Consider the following 24,259-nt stretch of genomic DNA (forward strand, 5'->3'; position numbering starts at 1 on the left):
CTCCGCCTGGTAATGTGTAGAAAAGTTCAGGGCGGCAGTCCACATGTGTGCTTGAGAGCCCCCGCGCCGTCTCTGTCTCGCCTCAATGGGAAACACTGACATCTCCCCAGGCTTCACAATTCTTCCCCGTATTACCGCAAGTCCATCATCTGACACGCACACACATGATCGAGTGCCTCTGGTGTCACCACTTAGAGAGGTCGACAGAATCCTGCAGCACAGCAAAGCTGTCACTCAAGAGTCTCCATTCTGCCCCAAGGTGAGCTCCTGCCAGCTGTCAGTGCCCCGTGAAATGGCTGATGACAGCAGACTGAGACATGTGGAAGATTTGGGAGAATATACACACTGACACTCTCATGTGAACACAGATATTTATAGCCACACATCAGGCACTAACACATACTTTGAGAGCAAGACAAACAATCCTACAAAATGGCCATGCAAAACAGATCACAGTGCAGGCTGCAAACTACATGTACGTACTACATGCAGCCTTGTAGAAGCTGTATATCACACAGACACTTTCCCCTTTGCTGTTATTTCAAAGTGCAAACAAGTATTTACAAAACTTTCATTTCATAGCACAGACTACCAAACAGAAAAAGTATACATGCACCATTTCTGAAAAGCTTTCATTTCTGGTTGTCTAATATAAATTTGGTCTATGCAGCAAATCAAGCACAGAATCTATACACCATCACAGCAGCAGTGTAATTAATATAATTACCAAGCACAGCATCCTAATGTGATCTCCTGCTGTGTGATCTATATTATAAATAAGAAGCTCACTATGGGAATGTGCATTCCTTTAATTGAACCTGTTATTTGAGCAAATTTAAATTAATCCGTTTTCACCCCATACTGTGATCGCGTTTGGCAGAGAGCCATCTCTTCAAGTCCAGAGTGCGGCGGCGCGGAGGAAACGCCAACAAGCCAAAAACCCCTCATCCAGCTCTACTTATATTATGTAGAGAAGCTATAGACAGACTTTGAATGCCATAGAAATGTGCGCACAAGTAGAACAGCAGAGGGTGTGACTGATGAACGACTCAACCAAATTCACTCATTCATAACCATTTGCAATTACTGAGTGACCTCTCGGCTGACATTAACCTGCCTTCAGGATTCTTGACTTCAATGCTGATGATGGCAGAAAAAGGATCGTTCCTATAGCAACAGCCACGGCTGGTTATACATCACTGGAGTAGACAGCATCCACTGATCTTTATGCAATCAGGTGGGATCAAAACAGGAACCTAGGTTTTCTCGACTAGCTGTAGCCGTCAGTGACTCAAATTAATTCCTTTGCAAAGTAAAGAAAGCAGTGCTGGCTTAGACATGCTGGAGCAGAGTGTGCATATTATCTCCCATTAAAGCACTCAACACCAATTATACCTTAAACGACATATGACCAATCCCAAAAAACTGACTAGGGACCAGCTTTCCTTGACTCCACCTATTGTGTAGCACAGTCGAGAGGTCCTACAAACAACTATTGTAAGACAACCAGAAGATAAAAGCAGCTGAACTGAGATGAAGGAATATCAGTAATCTTAAAACCCGAGATTAGATTAAGAAAACAGGAAGAAAGAAAAGACAGCAGTCAAGTGTACATCAATAAAATTCAATTTGCATATTCAAATGTCATCACTGTCACATTTGGGATGTCTCATTTAGCCGTTTATGAGCTGGTATTTCATCAAAATCGCCCTGGCGCTTGTGACTTGTCACACAAACGAGGACAAATTAAAGTCTGTGTATAATCGCTTTCATATTAACGAATCTACAGCCTATCAAAAACAGAGGACGCATAGAAGGCGTTGTATGCTGGTGTAATGGAGACTGATGGTGGTGTCTCTGGTGTCTGACCTTGTGCTCAATCATGTTGCTGATCTCAGGCAGGAAGTTTTGGCTAATGACACGGTAGAGGTGGCGATCCTGTGGGGAGGTTTTGTCCTTGATGCTTTCTGCCAGACTGAGCCACTGCTCCTCTGTATCACACACCAGCGACCAAGCGCCTCGCTTACGGCCTGCACAGGAAAGAAAGGAAAAACAACATCGGCCCACTGATTCTAGGAAAAAATGCAAACAAAGGGAAAAAAATGTCAGGATATAAAGCACAAAGTTTCTTTACCTGTGGTTGGGGGAAGATCTTCCAATTCATGTTCCATCTTCATCTCTGGCACATCACTTTCCACCTCACTGTAAGAAATATAAAGCCATGAAGTCCCTACAAAAAAATGGCATGCTTAAAAGTAACTCTGGTATAAGAGCTGATCCTCCACAACTACTTTTTGGAATTAATTAAAATTCCTCGCTACACACATGGTGAGAATATGGTTAGAGAGCGTGTGCTCAAGAAATACTCCATTAATCATTTATTACATTTTGGGTCCAGCAGTAGGATAAAGGTCAAGTCAACAACTGACTGAGAGCAAAGGACATGAAGACCCAGATCATCAAAACCTGGGCGAGTATCGTTTTCACACGGGAAACAGACGAGCTCATCTGCACAGCACATGCCCAAATCTAAACGTCTGTGTCTCCGCCCTGTTAGTACTGACCGCAAAGTTTTTCTTGTTTTTGTTTACCTTGGTGAATCTTCCAGCTTTCTCTTCTTTGGTGGTCTTCCACGTTTCTTTTTCTCTGGTAATGTTAGTTCTGTTGTTTCATCACTGGGGAAAAAAAAAAAAAAAAAAAAGCAGGTTAAAAGGTTAAAAGTACAGCTTAGGTAGACAAGTAAATTAACCCTTAAGAGGACTCTAAACAAGTGGTAAAATTTTATTTCAACTGAACACTTCAACATTCAGCTAAGTGCAGATGATTCATTCTTGGTTGACAGAAAAAGAAGCATTACCTGTGTTTTCCTACTTTCTTTGTCACTGGCTCTTCTTTGTACATGCGAGTGCCGTAAAAGTACCAGTAGAGGGCTCCATTTCCATCCTGCCCCAGGGGTTCCACCCTCAGGCTGTCTGCATCCAGGCCCTGGAGGTGGCGGGGGTGGGGATATAACATTTCTTAAATAATATGCAGTGTGTCATCAGAGGGTGATGTCATTTTAGCTCTTTGATCGTACAGAGGCGTGAATCATGTGCTGACAATAAGTACTTTCGATATCTTGTTAAGAGTGTTCATGAATTATAGCAGTTTACAGTTTAAAAATTAGAAACCGATTGACAGTACAGGGGTAAAGCCTCAGATTATGATAACTCCACCTTAGTTCATGGCAGTAAATATACTTTTAAAGAACAGTAAAACTAAGATCTTGCACTCTTAGGCCAAAGTTAAACGAGGCAGCTGCTCAGTGACAAATATATCTGACTATGCTTTAAAGCTGAACAGCTGGGTGAACGAAATCATTCATCATGTTGTCAAAAAAGCAAACTTTAACAGTACACATGTACACAACTCGGCAGCATTAATGGAGCATGGAACCTTTTATGTACAATTACTGACTCAATACTGAGTGAATGTTTAACTCTTTAATAAATTGTGAATACATTATTATGATCACATGTATTCTTTTAGTCACCTTAAGCAGGTCAAAGACATCAGCAGCATCCAGACGGTAATCACACAGCCGGTGCAGCAGTTCCACCTGAGTGCGAGGGGGTAAGCTCTCAAAGGGCCCCTCTCGAAGTGGGTTGGGTTTCCCCTCTTCCAGCTCCCAGCGGTAGCTGATGATGTCGTCCAGGTAACTGCTAAATGCCTGGGGGCTAAACAGTAGAGCGGCCTTACTCATCTCTGCCGTATTGATTTTTAGATGTCACTCTACTGGGTTAGCTACACCTCGAGTAAATTTGTCCTTTTACGCATCTTAATCATGAAAGATTATTAAATCAGAATTAAGCACTAGCTGCATGTCAAAAATAACAATCCAACACAGGGCTTCACTTTTGTACTGAGATTTCTATGGATGGCTAGATTCAACCAATTCAGTTGCAAATCTTGGCACTGTAAACCCAACGCAGCATGCTTCAGTACAAACTAGCATCGCTTTCTAGGAAACAGGCAAGGTTCACACTATCATACAGGCTGGAAAAAGAGAGGAGGTGGGGCTGGTTTAAAAAAGAAGAAGAAAAGGACTAGTTTCTTTAAAGGGGAGTTGTGTTGTATCTATGAGTGAAAACTGGTAAATAAATGTTGGTTCCGGTTCAGGTCTAGCCGATTAATCTGTACCGTTCAGTTCCAGCTCACATGAACAGAACAAGAGCTTGGGGCAAGGGTGAGCATCTATGGAACAGCACAGAGAAAGAGGGAGAGAAAAAAAATGGCTTATCTTGAAAGAGCAGCGTGCACTTTTCACACAGCTGCAGGCTCGCCCCTCCTCACTACTACCCCATCTCTCTCCTCCTTTCTGTCCTTCGTTTTCTCCGACATCCTCCCTCCCTTCTTTCCCCCGCTCCGGCAGAGCGTTTAACGCGTGCGGATGAAAAGGGCAGCTCTGTGAAAGGCCAGGGCTGAGCAGCCACCCCCAGGATGCCAGAGCCTGTCCAGTCCAATAAAGCAGGCTGTCCTCTTGTTACCGGCTGCCTGGCTGGAAAAACTGGATCACTCCTGCTCTGTGCTTATCACTGTACTGTACCACTATGCTACTCTATAACGATGGGTTAGATTAACAGGCGTATCGAAGGGGAAGCCCCATGGGAGGTAGAAAACATTTGCGGATTTGAATAACAGCCTCTGCTTCGCGTTCACTTTCTCCCACCACTTTATAGAAAAGTTTCTGTGGCTACGCCGTTTTCGGATCACCGCGGTAGTAAACATGATGTCACCATACCACCTATCACTACTTTCAGCACTCCTTATGGTGACTAAGTTCTGACTCCTCAGTGAGTTATTGCGCTCGTGACTCAGACTTCCTATGAAGCTTCCTGGGTATTATGACTAATTTGAAGAAGATGGAAAGACAAGTTTTATCTTGACACATTTAAGTAAAAATGGTAATTCTTTTCCATTGTGCCTCTGCTTCATTAAAAAAAACAAAAAACTCTAAATTTGAATTCCAACTTCCACCACTACTTAGACCTACAGTCAGCTACGAAGTAAATTTCCCACGCCACTTGGGGCAGTTTTAAGCAGCAGGAAAATGTGAATGTTCCTGCTTATATTCACCTATTTATTATCTTTCAGAACAAATGTAACTAAAAATATTAAACATACTATAAGAAAGCCAAACATCAGCCATCTACACACTGCCTCATTTAACACGTTCAATTATGTAAAAGTAGCTAAAGTTGGACATGGTCCTACACTCAAGACTCCATGATTAGGAGAGTAAAACTGGGCTTAAAATTAAATGTTAATGTTCTTACCCTCATTGTTTAGAAAACTGTAATAAGTTTTGCTTTATTTCTAAAATGTGAAAAGATTTAAGGGGACCTCCTTACTGTACTGGACAGCGATCTCAGCTCTGAAATGTGCACACCTCTATCTGCAACAAGTCAACTTGTTGCATTTTTATTATGTCCAAATAAACTTTGGTTCAACCCCGGGGTTCTATCATGAATCAAAACTTTTTCGGTCGTCCCCTTCAGACACGTGTTTCTTGCCAAAAGTGACCTACGTCACGATGCCAGCCGTGTTACGCATCCCACGTCTGAAAACGGCTTATGTGTTACAGGTGGTGTTACACAAGCAGACCTGATGTGACCTGGCAGCGTTTGCTATATGCCAGGTTCTTTATTCTTTACTTACGTGATGTCAGTGCGCTGGTAGCATCCCTGCAACAGACAGGCAACGAGATCCCCAAGGAAATCCAAGTCCTGTTCTGACAGGGCTTTCTCCAGCTCCTGGACACAGAGGACACAGTCAATCAACATGTGAAGAAACTACAAGCACTTAGCAAGCGATAACTGTGCAAACATGCCGATTTGCGCAATAATGGAAGCAGAGAAATGCATCTCGCAAATGAAAACTATCTAAAAAAATAAATAAATAAATAAATAAAAGGCAAAAGTATTGTGACTGGGAAATAAACAGGTGGCTTTCTGTGTGTTTAGACTGTTGGCCACTATAAAGGAAGTGGTATGTGATCAAAATGGAGAAACTGCTGGGATGAGTGTAAGGTAAGCTGGCAGATTTCGGTGGGAGGTGTAACAGCTAGAGCTCGCATCCTGTCTCATTAAGGCGTCTTGGTTTGCTGGTGCTTGTTGGGCTGTAGCTGAGGTTCAAGTTCAGTCATGACCCCTCTCCTGCCTGGCATTGTGTTATAGTCATTTAGGTTTTATGAAGCGGCAATAACCGGCAGAGCAAAATCTCAAAGATCTGAAAGCACCAAGAAAGGACAGCAGGCAGCAGAGACCGAGAGCTACAACACAGACATGCCCCTTCTCCTCTGCTGATCAACCAAGACACTGGACACCACACAGCTTCCCAGCATGCACAGCTCTCCTTGATCACACCCAAGGACTCTGAAGTTGAGCCAGAGGGAAGAGAAGGAAATGCAAATGAACAGTGTTCCATCAACCTAGTGTCCGTTTCATTTAAAAGCACCCTCCCGCAGGATACAGAGCAAACTCTTCAAAGCTCATACAGACGGCTCGCAGCTAACCACTCCCACCCCTAATAACCATTGCTTTCACACCAACAACTTCTGTTGTTGGTGTCACTCTTGCCCCTCTTTCACAAGTACTTCTGCACCTGTAGTACTTGTGAAAGTCCTATAAATGCTGATCGGTTCTCTCAGCTTTAACCAGGGAAAAGAAATGACGCATCAATTACTTAAGGTCCTTAAAGGTCAGTGTACACACCTCTTTGCTGTGGAAATGACAGAAGCCGGTACACAACAAGTTGGCTCAATGAAAAAACAAAAAGAGCCAAAAACAACAAGGTTGTGAAAGAAGTTGAAAAACAGGATAAGATCAACGTTTCTGCTCGAGGTTAGGAACGTAAAGAGCATGAAGGAAAAACGAAAGAAAAAATGCAAACCAGGAGGGCGAGTTTCATAAGAGCGGATAAGAATCACGTCTCGTGATTGAGAAGAACAGCTCATTATGTTTACAAGCGCACTGAGGCTATTTTAAAAGCAGTGACCACAGTCAGACTGTAATGGATTTTAGGTGTACGGCTTAAACTGTAGGCTTTACGAGTGTGTGACTGCCAGGAGCAAATCAAAGTCTATTTTAAGTTCTGAAGTAGCCAGACATGTAAGATTTACCGACCACAACTTTTGCCTTGTTGTGGTTAAAAACGAGGCACAATTTCTTGTCAAGGCCAGTGCATACCAATAATTGGGTGATCATTACCAACCGTTTTAAATACTACAGAATTGCATTTGTATTTCTACAGCATTTTTGACAAGTTTAATAAATCTCCTGGTTGTGCAGCACATGCTACAAGACCAGGAGTAACAGTGATAGACAAACTCACAGTAATGTAAGCAAGACTGCATTTAAGGACATTATTTTGCCACTTTGCTTCGAGTTATGAAAATCAGGTTGGAATACCTTCCTAAACGGCAGTACTGTGTACTGTATATCAAGTATAGATCAGGTAGACCGAGGTTTAACAATAGAGACTCCTTAAAGTTCTTAACATGTGCTCAGGCTAGCTCACTCGTCATGGGGTGGTCACATATGCAGAAGAGCTCTTTCGCAGCGCGAGCTAACTCTGGATACAAAGACACACGTGGGCGTTTGTCTGTAAGCGCATGTGCATAGGACGCAGTGAGATCCTGTGTCATGCTCTTCCACTTCCAGGTCCCCTGTCAGGCAGCCTCTGGGCCAAAGTGAGCACATCCATCAGAGACAAACTGCACTTTGATCACACTTTGAAAAAAGCCGGGGCCAAGGCTGGGGAAAGAGTTCAGAGTTGAGTACAGAACAGCAAGTGGAGGGCTCGCTGCAGCCCACTGGATGAACAACTCTTCCCTAACTTTGAAGTGCCACACAGTCTGTCAGATGGCAAAGGGAGGGGAAATTACTGGGGTCTATTTGCTCTTTCTTCTCTCACCCATCCATTGACCAATCCCTCTGTGGCCTGTTGCTAACAAACAGTTAGCACGATAAAGGACTGCAAGGGACACCGCTGCAGCTGGAAGCGTCCTGTGGGAACCTTTTGCCTCGATAAGCACATGCACACACGCAACGCAGCACCCAAACTCACTGCACTGACACTATAGATAACAGGAAAAAAACACACCAATGACAATTCATTCAAACGTGTACTTTGACTGCCTAACATTAATGATCAATGGGGCCGAACGATAAAAAAGCTGAATAATTGATAAGATATAATTTGGCTATAATTTGCATAAATCAAGGTGAGCTGTCAGATTTATTGGCAAGATACTGCTGTGAAAAACCGGCTATTCATTTCAGATACTGGGACAAAGATTGGAGGGTGAGTCAAGGTTTAGTCAAAAGGTGTGTGTCATCACTTCAGGCCTGGCTTGCAATCAGCAATTCGCCCTGAAGGTATTTGCCACTTCTTTCACCAGACGCCCCTGCTGTTTCTCTCTCTGCTCCTCTCACTGGCTTAACCTCTTATTCCTCTCTTTCACACCATTTTCCTCCCCCTGCCCTGCTGCCCAGTGTCTACAGGGCCTCTGAGGCATTCTATTATTCCCCTGACAACACCCTTGCTCCACTCTCCACCCCGCATTTTCCTTTCTCCATCTTCCTTATCTGTCCTCTCCCTCCGCACATTATCCACACCCAAACCAGTTGTTGGCTTCACTGGAGCTGAGGGCAGAATAGCAAAGTAGAACTCATTTGGCAGGTATTCTCCGCACTCCATCATCAGTGAGATGGACCGGCCACATCCACTGAAACAACTTAAACTGTTTGGGTCACTGCTTTGTCTATTCAGAGCAGCAGACAAGTGCGAAAAGTAACACCCATGGTGACAATGTGGCTAACCACTTGTTCTTTTCAAAAGGCCCAATCACACCTAACGAGTCTTCATTAACATTTGCAGAATAAAATGCCTACATTCTCAGTTCTGTTATTCAGCCCAGTTGACACTATTACTTCTGAATCTCATTTTTATAAACATGTACAAATTATTGTGTCTAAAAAGGTTCCAGTTACTACTCACAGCATGCCTGCCATGACTAAAGTCAGAACACCAGCAAAGCTTACAGATACAAACAAATGATTGTTTATTCTTCTTCTGTAAAAAAGAAATTCAATTTTGCTATTGAAACTTCTAAATGTATTATTCCATCATTTACACCAAGCTAAATTACTGCATTTTAATGAGACTGACTATAAAAATAGATTAATGATTGTATGTTTTGGCTCCAAGTATCTAACTATTTACAAATGTCCAGTCATCTGTGATAAGCACTTTCAGAGTCTTTGTCCACCTCATGCAGATAACGGTAAAAAGGTATCTTTTTTTATGCTTACGGCCAAGTAAGAAGTGGCAATATAGACATCTCAGGGGAAAGATTATTAAAGCTATACCTATTTAACTGCCAAAACACCCCAGAATTTACAGTCACTTCATTGATAAAACCTACTATTACTTGCAATGTCTTTAACAATATGATTTATACAGGCAACTCCTTATTCAAGAAGAAACCATGACAATAATGTGCTGTGTCTGACTATATCCGACTGTATCTGCCTGAGTCAACAAGTTTCAGTCATTTCTTAATTTCCTCCTCCTTCAAACTTTGTCTAAACATAGACCACAGGCCTGGTTTGGTAACCACGCATCTGTATCAGGGCTGGATTTTGACAAAGAACTTTATACAAATGCCTCCTAGAGACGGTGAAAATAAACACTAAATTTGCAAAACACAAAAGATAAGGAGACATATGGACAAACCAGGACAACGCTTGATTTAAGCTCGATTAAGACTTCTGCAGGAAATAACTTATGTAGTAACTGAAAAACTCCTATGCTTACACCTCAATCTTCCACTCAAGTCGTGGTGGTATGAGTCGCCCCAACATCTCGGGAGGTGCACATCGTGCTACGTAGAAGGTTGTAGCATAGGATTAAAATGGGATTCTGGTTGTGGTGCAAGTTACAACGTAGCTCTGACGCAGAAGCATAATTTTCATGTTAAAAGTTAAATCTTACCCCATCTCTCCAGCTAGTATTGATCCAAAACACATGTGTGTGTTAACAGTTTACTGAGATGTAGACTGATAACTCTCCCAGCTGTATTTAGTACTAAAGGAGGCAGACACGTTCTATCCAGTCACAGCTGTCTCATAAGAGCGGGTCCATCATGGACTGACTGTGTATTCAATAAACCTGCATTATGTGCGGGCACATCTGCTGTTATAAGGGTTACAATGATACCACTGGGACAAAACACAGTCTGACTCTTTGATATGAGAATCAAAGTGGTAAATGTTATGAGACATGAATCAACTGAAAGGAGGAGAAGACCTGACTTTCTGAAAGAAACACTATCAAGGCTAAAAGCAGCCAACAGATTTCAATGCAAAGCAGAAACGCTGCATATCCACATAGAAGTGAAATGTGCTTTTGTCAGTGGATGCTAACGGACCCATCATGTGCCCCAATCCATATCTGCACAGAGAGAAAACCTGAGATAAAATGTGTGCATGTGTGTCTCTGGCCAGTACCACCTGTAGAGTGAAAAAGAAGGGGTTTAGATAAGTGGCATTTTGTATCAGCGGCTCCAAGGTTAAAGCAGATCCTCAAAGCCTTTAATATCTGGAGGTTGGCCTCTCCGGCTACCCTCACAGCAGACACTTTCCATGCCACTGCCGTTAACAGCTCCTCCGGGGTCTATATCACCAACAGTTGGAGGACGTGTGCATGGCTAGCTGGAGGGGGAAGGGATGTCTGTTTGTTGTGTAAAGGCTCCTCTCTTCCTCTCCTATACTTCTTTCTTCATTTCTTCCTCCACCACCCCCCTCCCACTTTCAGCTTACACATGGCTCCTCCAGGAGCCATCATCTGACAACACCCTCCACCCCCGCACGTAACCACCTCCTGCCACATGACAAACATGAACACATAGCCGTAACACCACAGGAAAACGCCCTCACATCCTCAGGATGTACGGTTCATCTGATCAGAGGAAAGCATCAACAACTTTTTGTTGGTGCCAAATGCATTTGACTGATTCATCAAAACAAGAACTTCTAAAAATATATATGTATATAATAAATTTAAAATAGTGAAAAAGTAATGCACTTTACACTCAAGATTCACACAAGGCATTCCTACAAGAATTAGATCTCTTCATGGACATATGTGACAAGGAAAACAAACAAAATGAACAAAAAACCCACCAAAAAAAAAAATAATAATAATAATAATAATAGTTCCATGCAAATTAAACCACTCTTAGAATAGAGACAAAAACAAACATGATACACTCGCAGCTTCTGGGTCAGTTTAAACATTCTGCTAAGTAGGGCTGAACGATTATGGAAAATAATCTAATTGCGATTTTTTGCCCCAATATTGCGATTGCGATATGCGATTATTTTTTAAGGTCTTTGTCTTCTGTATTATTAAACAAAGACAAGCAATACATCATATAGTATGGCCAATACTATATTACATTAATTTTAAACTGTTCTTTCCTGGAAGACAGACCTCTGTTATGATGACATGAGGTGATGCATGAATTGATGACTGACATTTTTATTTAACTTCTTCAATCACAACAGTATATTTGAACATACACAATAGTTTATTTTTAGCTTACAAACATCTGAGCATAAAGTGCTGACAAGGAACCCTGGTGTAAACATTAAAATGAAAGTCAGTACAATGTGCAGATTGCAGAAATATACATAAACAAAATCAGTGGCTTTACCACACTCAGTTTTTCGACATCTGTGAACTACTAGACAGTCATTCAATTAAAAAATAATATTAAATAAATAAAACTAATAAATAAAAAATACACACATCTTACTGATCTCTGCAGTCAGTAACATTACACATAAAGTGCAAACATAATAGCAATTGTATAAACACACACACAAACACGCCTTTAAAGTTTAAAGGCGTGAAATTGGACGGTCTAGTTCTGATTAGCGTCGCCGCTGTCTCGGTGGAGTTTAATAAACTCGGCCGTCTGCTTCTTGCTATCTAAAATATAACCAGACACTGGCGTAAATTCTCGACTGTCTCATACTTCTGTTTAATAAGTTTTCTGTTTGACGTTTAGTCAGCTGTGTGAAAACCAAGGAGGAACCCACCCGGGGGATTAATAAAGTTTTATTTTATCTAATCTAATAACTTTAATCTCAGCCAAACCGATTTACTCACGAACAAACAAAACACTGAAAAAAGCCCAACAATAACATTTTTAGGTTGTCTAAGTGACTTATATATCACGTTTAACCCGAGCAGCGAAACTCCGCGGTGATCTGAAAATGATGTGCCGGGAGTTGTGCCGTTCTCGGCCGCATCAGTAACCCTCGAGCTCCCGGCTAGCTGTCGAGCTGGTGGGTAGCAGACGCCTCTGAAAACGTCGAAGCACTTTTGCAAATATGGGATATCTTGATAAACCGAGCAGATATTTGATGTTTACACAACTACTTTCTCGCCTGAAAATATGTTAAAAGTTTATTTTGTGACCCAGAAAGATTAGTATGAGTAATTTTAAAACTTAGTAGCGGCCGCCATTGCTGGAAACTGGAGTTTGGCTGGGCCGCGCTATGAATTCTGGGATATGGTAGTAATTTGGACAGCCTTCGGCGCGTCGCTGTGACGTAATCGGTCTACAAATGCGGCCTCAGGAGGATGCAGCCCATGAATTTGGACATGTCCAGAGTATAATCGCAGCCTTTGCGGTTAGAAAATTGCACTTGATCATGTCGCGATATTATCGCAAATGCGATATATCGTTCAGCCCTACTGCTAAGTTTTATTTTAGTATCAGTGTCATGGCCAGGTGGGACAGGTGGCTTGGCTACAGAGTAGGAGACCGCGGGAAGGGAGGAGAGGGATGGGCATTGCACAGATCTTTCCTCAGTTGAGCTCTCTCAGACAGACGGAAACCTTTTACACGAACTACCTCTCCGAGTATGTGGGAGAGGATCATTAAGCACAGGAGAAGGGGAGGCCACCCAGTACAGCGAGCGTTTTGTGTGTTCACTGCCAGCTTTAAGGACACATAGCATCAACTTTCTCATATAAAACTGAGCTTCCTGCTTCAGCTGACATCCCAGTAGAATCATACACACACACGCACGCACAGAGAAAACAGATGGTTCAAACACACACACAAAAAATAAAAATCTCACATGTGTAGGGAGCCTAAAAAGATTATGTGAAATATGCGCTGCTAATTCACATAAATGTCAATTATGTGAATTAAAGATCAACTTTGGATCAATTCATTTTACTTAAGGAGATGTACATCTTTCAAACTATAATCTGGGCATGTTTTAAGGTGGGATGGCTGCTGAGTGTAGCACTGCCTTTAAATGGAACATTTCACAGGATAAGATGCGACACAGCACAGGGTCTTATAGCTCTTACAGTTATGCCAAGGTCCCGACTTTCACAAACAGCGACGCAAAAGCTCCTAGGGCCGTGTTCAAACCGACATTAGCCCCTGTGTGAAGGAACCCACCCCCCTAATTCATTTGAATGCTCTGTCGAGGCATCAGAATTGCTGGAGGAGAACAGCGGGCCTTCCAGTAAACACGTTGAACCAGGCCACGCTTTTGCTGTTACAAAATGAAACATCCACCGGTAACTCGCTGGACCGGTTATTCAAGTAAAATCTAACCCTACCCTGATAAACACCCCTCTTCTTTGTGCCAGCACAGCTCTAAAATACTTCCACTCCAACTATTGGAGCAATATTATGTAGATACGTAGGAAGTGTTCTGGATTTGTTTTGCAGCTTGATACACTAGTGATCCTGCGACATCTGTCCAGGTACCAGGGATCCTTTAACTCTCATACCAATACTAGTTTCATGTTTCCTAGCCACCTCTTAAACAATTGTCAACATTACTGCATTGCTAAAATCTGTTGACACAAACATTCTCAAAACTGCCTGCATGGTTTTTCTACTACGGTAGCTGACTCCAGGATGTCATTGTGCCATTTTCTCACACCTGATGAAAGCCACGCTGTCTGTAAAAACTGCCTCTAGGTCGTCTCCTTATCTGCTGACTTGAGTAACACCATCTCACTGGATGAGAACTTCTTATGTTGTTTCTTCGACACTTCTGATGTCTGCTTCACAACCGGCTGCAAAGACGCTGAGTGAAAATGCAAACTGAAGGGATGCTGTCCTGACTAGAGACAGAGGGAGGGAACCATGGGGTGCTGCAACAATGGAACTGTGAGGAAAAAACAGTATATGTGCCCTTCTACCTCCCCCTCTGTGCACATAGTCCCCATGTGAAACCATCTGATGCATGTACTGCTGCTCTCACTTGTCAATCACAACTGGGGGAGGGGCAGCAGACTATTACAAAGCCCCCCCACCCACCCACACACACACTGCATGGAAGAGAGGGCGTTAAAAAGACATGCAAAAAGGTTCTTGTCACAGCAGCAGTTGCGGAGTGTGAAAACTCTTTAAGGGGTTACGATCTAGAAAGGAAGTTATTAGAGGCTGGCGTCTGCAAGGCAATAAGCAAGGTTGAGCTGGGATGTTTCCGTGGGTGGGACAGTAGCAAAGAAAGGCAATGGGATGCCAGGGATGACTGATCAGTATAGCTGTGGGAAGAGAATGGATCATTGTTAATGTGTGCAGGGATCCAATCTCCTGCCAGGAAATGACCAAAGAGGTAAAGCAGCCCAAGGTTGAAGGTAAACGTCAGGGATTCCCATCCCATTTGCTAGTAATGTCCTGCCATCTTCACAACAGCCATACTTGGCCCTCACATCACAACCTCTAACAGAGGCCAGGCCGGTATTATCCTAAATGGCTGCTATCTGCAGTTATAATGCAGGATAAGTGGGGAGCAGGAGAGAGTCTCACTCTGAAGTTGGGCCATGATGGAGCAACACTTAAGCCTTGATCCTACTCCCCCTGTTAATCCATTTGCTTTCTAGACAACAGAAACAAGGGCATGCTCACAGACAGCCTGCTCTCACTTATTTACCAGATCTAATGGGACAAAATCTTTTATAGTCATACAGGAGGCTATTACAAAAAACAGAAGCCCCCCTCCCTCAGAAAGGCTACAGCAGCAGCGACAAGCACCCAGAGAAGAGCCCTCTGGGGGGGAAGGGAGAGAAAGAACCACCATCTGGGGTTTAGTCATGGTGATGCCAGGGGTTCGTGCACAGTAACAGGCAAGGCAGACTGGGCCTCCAAAAACGAATAACACAGAGGAACGGTTGTTACGTATGAGGTAAGAGGACAAGTGGCAGTTAATTATATTAAAATGTGTATAATTCATGATTTACATAAAAATCAAGCCAAAGAGGGTTTTTTCAGTTCTTTAAATTAGGACTGAAGTTGGGTGTCAGTGTATTAGGACATATAAGATGTCACCAACTCCATGAAATGTTGACAGCGAGACCGTTTCGAAACAGGATTGGGGCAATGGGCAGCAGGAGAAACTGTAAACATTTTGCATTTCAACACTGAATATGTTGATCCAATCTTTTCAGGGGGACGTTGACTGTATTGCACTGAGCTAACCAAGAATACTTTTTCCATTGTTGTCCAAAACGTGAGCAGCGTGTCATGGTGGCAACTGTCTAAGCCAAGCCCTTGAGGATGTTTGGGTTTTTGTTTGTTTTATGGTTGCTGAGAATGGACAAATATTTAACTTCGTACAAAGCGCTGCACTTGTTGCGGTTACTTTTTAGCCAGGTGCCCACAACATTATAAAAACTGTGCAAAATATAATCTAAACATAATTACACACAAGAAACAAACTCAGCAGAGATACGTGTCATTTCCCTGCATGTATTCTAATGTTGTTTGATAATGACATCAGCAGGTGCTCATAACATCATATATTTAAAGGGAAATTTATCAGAGATCAAAATGTCAGATATTGCCATTATAAAACGCACTTCCCTCCTAGAAGGTGGCAGTGTTCAAAAGCACTTTTATTAGTATGACCTCCCTGATGCTGTCAACTAGGAGAAGAAAAAAAAAAAAAAAAAAAAAACTTTAAGGAGCTACATAGCACTTCCAGAACTCTCAATAGAAATCAACAGTGACTCGTGTAATGCCAGTGGCAGCTGTAGTTCTGGCCCTGCCCTGAAAGAACCAATCATTAGCTGAATCAGGAAGCATATAAGTTAACGGTGTTGCTCCACCGATGAAAGCTAACAGTTAGTTAGAACTTTTTGGCTAACCGTATCCGTTATGCAATTTAGCATACTATTTGAAATGACAAATCAGCACTCTTGATTTAGCAAGAAATGGAGCTGCAATGCTGTGACACTTTTGAGTATTTGTGGTAGATGTATAACATGAAGTCTTTATATTCCGGGTTTGAAACTGCAGGTACTCTCGTATATTGCTGGCACACAAACTGCATTTGAGGTGTTACAAAGATGGCTATGAAGTGGGAATAATTTTGGTTTCAGTCACTATTAGAGAGTGGTTCCACTCTCTGCCATGTGTATTTTGCCCTGTTTCAGGATCTTGCTGATATTACTGAGTCCTTAAATTGATGATATATGATTATTATTTCTTATATTGATACAATGATTGGCATAGGAGGAATCAATGACACTGAAGGGACCAATCACAGTAGCTGCAGGCTGCACTGATGCGATGCATTGTTACATTTCAAGGGAGGTGCACGTCAGGGTACAATGTAGGGTTTCAAGTGGGATGCAGTTGTGATATAACTACGCAGTAGCTGAAGCATAAATCCCCAGTGAGGATTTTACTATTGTTTGGAAATATTGCCCCTAAAGACAAAAGTAATATTCAGTGCCTCAGATGCTGTTAGCGCACAGGGACTATTGTTTTTGATCTTACAATAAACCAACAGCTGCACAACCATTTCAAGTGATAATTTGAGATGAGCAGAAAAGCTTAACAGCTTTTTCACCACAGTAGCGATGAAATATTTGAGTTTTGCAAATTTCTGAAGTGACAGTACAATTTTTACTGAAAAGTAAAACAACACTACCACCGAGTGATCCACGCTACTAAAAAGCTGCACTCGCTGCCCATACTGCTCATTTTTAACCATGTCAAATAGGATCTGTAGTGTACAGACGTGCAGCAAAAGAGATTGGCTACCCTAACTAGACGTGTTTTTGTTGTTTGAGATGAAAAGGGATTGCAGAGGAGCTCTTATCATAGTGTGGGATATTGAAACTGCCTAAAAACATCAAGACTTATTGTTAGATTTGTCAACCCACTCCTGGGCAATCTCGTTTTCCTCTTATTACTCAAAGTACATGAAAGACTCTCGTTTAAGTTGTTTTCACACCAGCTATTAACTACGATGAAATACAACATCTCTAAATCTACATCTCAGTTAGAAGATGACAGGCAGCTAATGAAGACACATGGAACAAATGCATGATGATGTGCCAAACAGGCTGCCAGCAGAGCACCGACTTACATGAAGCCAGGGACAGAGGTCCTTGGCATGAAGGGCACATTATTGAGGGCTAAGCAACAGAAGACTACACTGTGGGATTTCAGGAATCATTTACCAGATAAACAGCCAAGGAACCTTTCACAAGCCGCAACACAAAAAGGCATGAAAAGAGGACGGCTACTCATACTAAAACACAAGTTGCTTCCTCACCTCTAAGACTCCTCTCAATCTCTCATCCACACACATGCACTGCTTTCCCGGTTTGCTGCCTGTAGTCTCGAGGAAAGTGGAAACCAGCGACAGTGAAGTGTATCAGTGCTGGAACAATGTGCAAGGGGCCGTTCTGTAAGGCTAGCCAAGGAGACTGGGAGTGCTCCATTATCACTGACCAGCACCATAGAAAGAATAGAGCTGCCACAACAGTACAACAGCAGCGAACTGGATCACAGTTTGTCAATATCCATTTTGGTGGTAGTCTCATATTGCTTTAAACACTGTGGTCTCACATGTGGCAGCCTTAGCAAAAGTATCCATTATGAGAAAAGGAAACAGGTGTTTAAGGAGGCGGCGGGATCTGTGGCCTGTCTGATCACCACAGTGGATAGAGTTGGAAATCCACTCTTTTTGATGTTATATTCACACGCTGTTTGCCATACTCAAAGTGACTTCGGATGAGATGTGAGTAACAAAGTGAACTCGTGTTTTTAATAATAATAATAATAATAATAATGGATACTTTATTGATCCCCATGGGGAAATTACTTGTTTTTCTCTGCATTTGACCCATTCACTCAGTGAAGCAGTGGGCAGCCCACTAAGCAGGCGCCCGGGGAGCAGTGTGTAGGGACGGTACCTTGCTCAGGGGTACCTCAGGGTAGCCGTTAAGTGGATTCGAACCGCCGACCTTCCGATCATGGGGTGACCACTTTACCTACTGAGCTATCCCTGCCCCTAATTCTCATTTTAATTCTCATTCCTTAACTTTCTGCGATGCCTTTCATATTCGCAAACCAACTCAGCTCTAATCTGGCAGAAAATCAGGGTAAGGCCGACAATGTGCCACAGACACCCACATTTTTGCTGGGAATTCTCAGATTCATCTGTGATTTGTATGGAATGCCACTGTAAAATGCATGTTTTTTCAAGCTGTTTTCAGAGCTGCTTGAGGTCCTCTGCAGCATCAACACTGACCACTGCTCTCTAGAAGATGGCAAAAATGGACATTGGTCAATAAGAGCCAATTAAACATGCCATCTCCACAAGAGAAGACAGAAGGAATGCCAACGTTAAATCACTCAGTGGGCCCCACTCCGTCATGACCACTAACAGCCACTTCTGGACCCTACCCTGCCCCCTATTCCCCCCTTAATTCAACCTGCACAAGCTAACTGATGTTAGCCAATAAATCGTTTTCAGTCACCTCCCCTTATGAAGCACCTCTTGGAAGACAAAAGAAAATGAACCTCAAGTCAAAGGAATTAATCTGAGGCCAAAATTATCCTGATCATTAAATGTGGCGCAAAATGCCTCGTTGATTTTTTACTAACGTTGACTATACAAGTTTAAAACAAACAAGAAAAAGCAAAGGTAAATGACAGTAAGCCTAAACTGCTGCCTTCATGGGAGTGCCCGGGCCAGCTTGTCTTGTTGCTGCTATGTGGCATTAAAGCAAAACAAACACATCAGCCAAACAGTTTCTTCTTTCCACATTGCAAAGTCCTCAGAAAGTAAACATGCTGGATCCAAATGTCCAGACTCAAAGCCAGGGAGGATATTTGCAAACCCACAGTAACAAAACAGCATAAATCAGCCTGACAGAGGGCCGTGTCAGCTGATTGCTCATTATCATAATATCCAAAGTGCAGGGATTTGCAAGGAGTCTTCCAGTTGGTATCTGCACTGTAAAAGATTATTTGAATGTTGTGGTCTGAACTGCTTAATTTTTACAACTTATTAACTCTGGGGCCTGGCCGTTCACATGCTCTTACCTCTGTGCACACAGCAAGGTGTACACAGAGGTAAGAGCAAAGCTCCAAAGACTGAACACTTGTTGCAAAGATAAGAGGCGGTGTATTTTTTTTTTTTTTTTTAACCAAAAAGACAAGTTGCAAGCGTCTGAAGTGCGCCGAATATTCGAGATATTGTAAAATTATTTTGAAAGCTCACCATCTTGGTCAGCTACTATAACAGCACAAGAAACCCTTTCATTTCAGTACGTGCAAATACTAAACATCACCTAACCCAACCAGAGCATTTGCAGCAATAAAGATTTAAATGAAGAGCATAAATTTACCTGGCAAATTTTTTGAATGGACGTGATTTACGCATTACTTTGAATATGAATGTAATGAAAGCCCCAATAAAACACAAGCAGCCAGATCACAAGACATATGCCGCCTGCTTCATTTGACTCACAAATAAACTACAGAAAAGAAAAGAAAAAATATTCACTTCAAGGAAAAAAAGTCTTTTGTATATCTTGTTTTGGGCACAAAGTCAGCAAATGTTAAAAAAATATTTTGACAGGTGATTCTATATATGGAATCATCTCCTACGGATCAGTGAAATATAAGGTAATTCCCACAATATTTCAAAATAACTGCACAAATCAGTGCCTAGGTAGATGCATTTCAAGATGGCTGCAAAGTGGGAAAGCCTGCCACCAGAGGGATTTTGACAACATTTGACAATGTGGGCTCTACTTGCATTTTCCCCACCTAAAACGGTTTCTTTTGAAGTTTTGGTGGGAGGGGGGTATTACCACTGTTGCTAATGTTGCTCATTTCCCCTTGAAAGACACGTACTTTCCACTAGCTTTCAATAAAAGTTATAAGCTTAACTACTTAGCTCTTATTGTAAATTCCCCAGTGGATCATTATAACGAGAACCAAAAGAGTTGTGACCTTGGACACTTCTGTGCCCAATTAAGATGTCAAAGTGTAAGACTACTACATCAATCTCAATATTTCCCCGAAATCCGGCTGAGTAATGGAGCCAAACACGTGATCTGCTTAAGTTATCCTTTTAAACAGGAATACATCATTGAAACATTACTTTGAAATCAAGCCCATCGGGCCTTTAAGGAGATCAACTTTCATGTAAACTAGGCGCAATGCTAGTCCCCCATCTGGCTGCCACTTCGTTCAACAACAAAGACGATGTCTACGTGATTCTCCCGAAGGGGGTGGGGATGACTGAGTGATGGAGACTGTTGATGCGCGATGTTGACCTCGCCGGTTTCTTTAAAGTGCAATTACTGCTCGACTAATTAAACAATCTCCGTGATCTCTGTCGTAAATGTTGCACATGTTAGGCGTCGTGAACTACGCTTTCCTATCGACTCTGAACACATTTCAAGGGAAAAGGGGGTGGGAGGCCAAATCGAGTGATGAAGTTGAATTATGTAATCACAGTGTAATAAATAGTTTATTCTGCGACAGAACAGTTAGTGGAGTAAATAGTCCACCTACTAACTTGCCCTAGACAATTAATAACCTTAGAAAATCGTTAAACCCCTCGCTTCTTGCAACAAAACAGGACTTGGGCGAGCAAACAATGACTGAACAGCATCTGCGTCCCCTGGCTACACAAGCCAGATGGCCTCCAAGACAATAAACTCAAACCTCACGCCATGAACTTAACTTTATCTGACAGAAAAGGGAAACCAAAACACAGCGGCGCCGTACAGTTACTTAGCTCTTTCACTCACAATAAAATAAAATATTCACACAAGTAAAACCAACATAAATCTAATTGGCTGAAATATTCCCGTCACGTATCCTTGACCACTTTTCTAACTATATTTCCTAATCTTCCCGACCGTTCCTTAGTACCTTTAATTTAATTTATTAAATGACCTGGGGCACGGTTGCTCTGCAACATAAACACGGGCCTCGGGCCAAATAAAAACAAACGAGAGGCACATGGTTCAAGAGGACGTCTATGTAAAGTTTATCGAACATCTGAGCATCCTTGGATATAGACAAACACGTACAAGTCACTGTAAATACTGGACCACAAGCCGTGTCGTCAATGCTATATTCCGCTTAAAGTTTAACTTTGGAGAACAACATCAACGGGCAAAGCGAATACAGCTAGCTTGAGCTCTGCTAACGAGCTCGCTCCTTTAACAGGATTGCCTCAGTGTGAGAAGTTCAGAGAACATGCTAAGCTGGTTACCCAAATACTAAGTTACACAAAGTGCGCTCGCACCAGCACGTACGCAAAAAAGCTGACACAAACAACTTCTCATTTCCGCAATGAAACCCATTGGTGATACTACCAGCAATCACAATTCTTGTTTACCTCTATTTCAAAGTCTGGAAGGTTGAATGCTGTCCTGAACAGCGAGCAGAAGTGGGCTATGGCGGGGACTTCCCACCAAGACTGGATCTCTTCCACAGAAACGGTACATCCCTGGGACATTTTCGGGCTGAAGAAATTCTGTAACGTTTATTTCTCACATTAGAAAGTAGATTCTTCCGCGACGTATAGTGCCTCCGTAACATTAAAAACATGAAAAAAGTTGGTGTCGCCGTCCTGTTGGGACAGTTGCCATTGCGACCCGGAGAGCGCTACAATCTGTTTCAATCAGAGTCTCACCGGAGCTGAACAGATGGGAAGGGCGATACCACTGCAAGACGAATAGGGGTGTCCGACTACTTAGGTCGATATGTTAAACTTTCTGTGAACATAAATAGTAGCTACAGTGGCGAGCATATTTGCCTCTTTTGATAATAGCCTGTAACTGTTAAACCTCTTTTCAATTGTGTTTGACTGTTCGGTTTAATAGTAATCTCCCACAGTAAATAGTCCCCAACCGATTGATAATGGCCTCGCCGTTTAAAGGGAACCATTGTAAATGGTGAATAACTGAAAACTAAAACATTAAAACCAGGTATGGCCCTACAGCTTAAGTTCGTTTATGTAAGGTCTTGCTGTAGGTTTTAATTGAGTCCGTCGATATTACTTTAGGTAAAAATTCCTGACTGTGAAAGCTTTTTTCCCCCATTGTGAAACGAACACCCCTTTCACTTACAGCAGTCCGAAACTGTCGTTCAGTTTATTACTCAAGCGCAAGTTTCAGGTACATCGAGATTTTGTAAACACTTTAAGGGAAGGTTACTACACAAGGACTCCCTCTATCGTAATATTAGAGAAGTGCATGCTATGGCACAGCGGAGGCGCTGAGCGCACTCAGAGCAAGTTCATTTTATTCTGATGTCTAGTGTTTATTTGTGTGTGTTTTACTTTTATCTCTGCAAGACAATAAAATACAAGATGTATAATTTTAACGTAGTATAACAAACGTTTTCATTTGATGCATAAAGCATGCGTAGGAAACCAGCATAAATTTTCAGGCATTACCGTACACTAAACTGCGAGATTTAACATAGTGGTCCCGTGTGCAGGCCCACACTTTGGTCTGAAGGTGGTGCTCCTGAATTTAAAAAGAAAGAAAAAAAGGGGGGGACATATATACAGACTTTACATGAACGTAAATGTATGGCACATAATACATCGCACTTTCTATTCTATAATGCGTGCACTAATTAAATGCAATAGCAAGCATTTTCCATAAACGGTGGCAGTGGACAGTAATTTAAATATCCTTACCTAAATATCTCCCCACCAGCCTACCAGTTTAAGTTCAAGCCCATCTTCTTTTTCTAAAGACAATCAGTGTGGTGCCAGTCTTTGCAATGAACAACTGACATTGACTGAAGTTTACAAAAGTTTTTCATGCTAACATATTACCTAAAGAAGCATTGTAGTAAAGTAAATCTCCAAAAGTTGATTCTGTTCATCTGGACGTAGCGTTTTGTGGGAGAAACGTTTGAATCGAGGAGGGGGCCTAAGGGTACATCTGTCACCATCTTACAATGCTGTGATTGCAGCCATTCCCCAACTCTCTGTGAATGGTACTCATGGCCATTGATCAGTGGGATTGGATCAATGGTTGTTGATCAATGGTCATGAGAATTTGCACAATTATGATTAAGGAACTGATCTCCCAGCCCTTTGTTCCTCAGTGGGCTGGTTTCAGTCATTATGCAAATTTACTGTTTATAAGATTGAAACCTGCAGTCAGCTGAGACTGAAGACGTCACCTGGATGAGTGACGAAACGTTTCTCCCACAACACGCTACGTCCAGATGAACAGAATCAACTTTTGGAGATACCAACACCACACACAAACTGAGTAACATGGAGTTTTAACAGGCCATGGTTAAAAGAACAGAACAGTCACTTGTCATGACAGTGCAATATATTGTGCTGTGAAGTGAAACCAACTAACCATCCAATTCACAAACATAAGATTATATTGTTAATGGGGCTACATAGCTGTTAAGGCACAATTTTGTTACAACTGCTGCACATCCCTCAATAAAGAGGGCAGAGTTTCATTGAAGACTAAAGACTAGTCTTTCGATAACCCTCAGGGAAAAAAATAAGCTGATATAGGCTGGATCTTTTTAGCTCTTTGGGGTAATAAAGTGGTATAATGAGACAGCAGTACTCTGAAGAAATTGATGAGTCTAAGACAATGTTTAGGTAGTGTCAGGGCTCAAAATCTCCCAGCAAAGGGTTGGATTTTAAGAAGAGTTGAGCACATTTATTCACTTCACCTGTTCTCAGTGTGTCTGATCGATGTACACTGATGGTGCTGTAGTTCCAATCTCCAGTGAGATTGGAATCAAAAGGCTATAAAAACCACATGAAACATAGTGATTCCTACTTTTTCTGTTTGCTTTGCTGCTGGGGGGAGGCAAGGAAGAACATCAATACTGAGATGTAAGTAACCATATTTACTCACC

The 24,259-nt window shown here is 42.1% G+C and overlaps 1 protein-coding gene across 1 annotated transcript in view; it reads right to left on the bottom strand.

Annotated features, from left to right (window-relative positions):
* The window catches only part of cecr2 (CECR2 histone acetyl-lysine reader), a 34,383-nt gene extending 12,372 nt beyond the window's left edge, over window positions 1-22,011 (bottom strand). The window contains exons 1-7 of the mRNA XM_004568230.6: window positions 21,747-22,011; window positions 5,698-5,792; window positions 3,533-3,716; window positions 2,858-2,985; window positions 2,592-2,675; window positions 2,135-2,202; window positions 1,870-2,030 (exon numbers count right to left, since the gene is read on the bottom strand). Coding sequence (XP_004568287.2) covers window positions 1,870-2,030; window positions 2,135-2,202; window positions 2,592-2,675; window positions 2,858-2,985; window positions 3,533-3,716; window positions 5,698-5,792; window positions 21,747-21,866 — 840 coding nt within the window. The 5' untranslated portion in view covers window positions 21,867-22,011. The remainder of the gene's footprint in view (window positions 1-1,869; window positions 2,031-2,134; window positions 2,203-2,591; window positions 2,676-2,857; window positions 2,986-3,532; window positions 3,717-5,697; window positions 5,793-21,746) is intronic.
* Window positions 22,012-24,259: the final 2,248 nt, after the last annotated feature.

Source organism: Maylandia zebra, linkage group LG7, assembly GCF_041146795.1.
Source record: "Maylandia zebra isolate NMK-2024a linkage group LG7, Mzebra_GT3a, whole genome shotgun sequence".
Classification (NCBI taxonomy): Eukaryota; Metazoa; Chordata; class Actinopteri; order Cichliformes; family Cichlidae; genus Maylandia; species Maylandia zebra.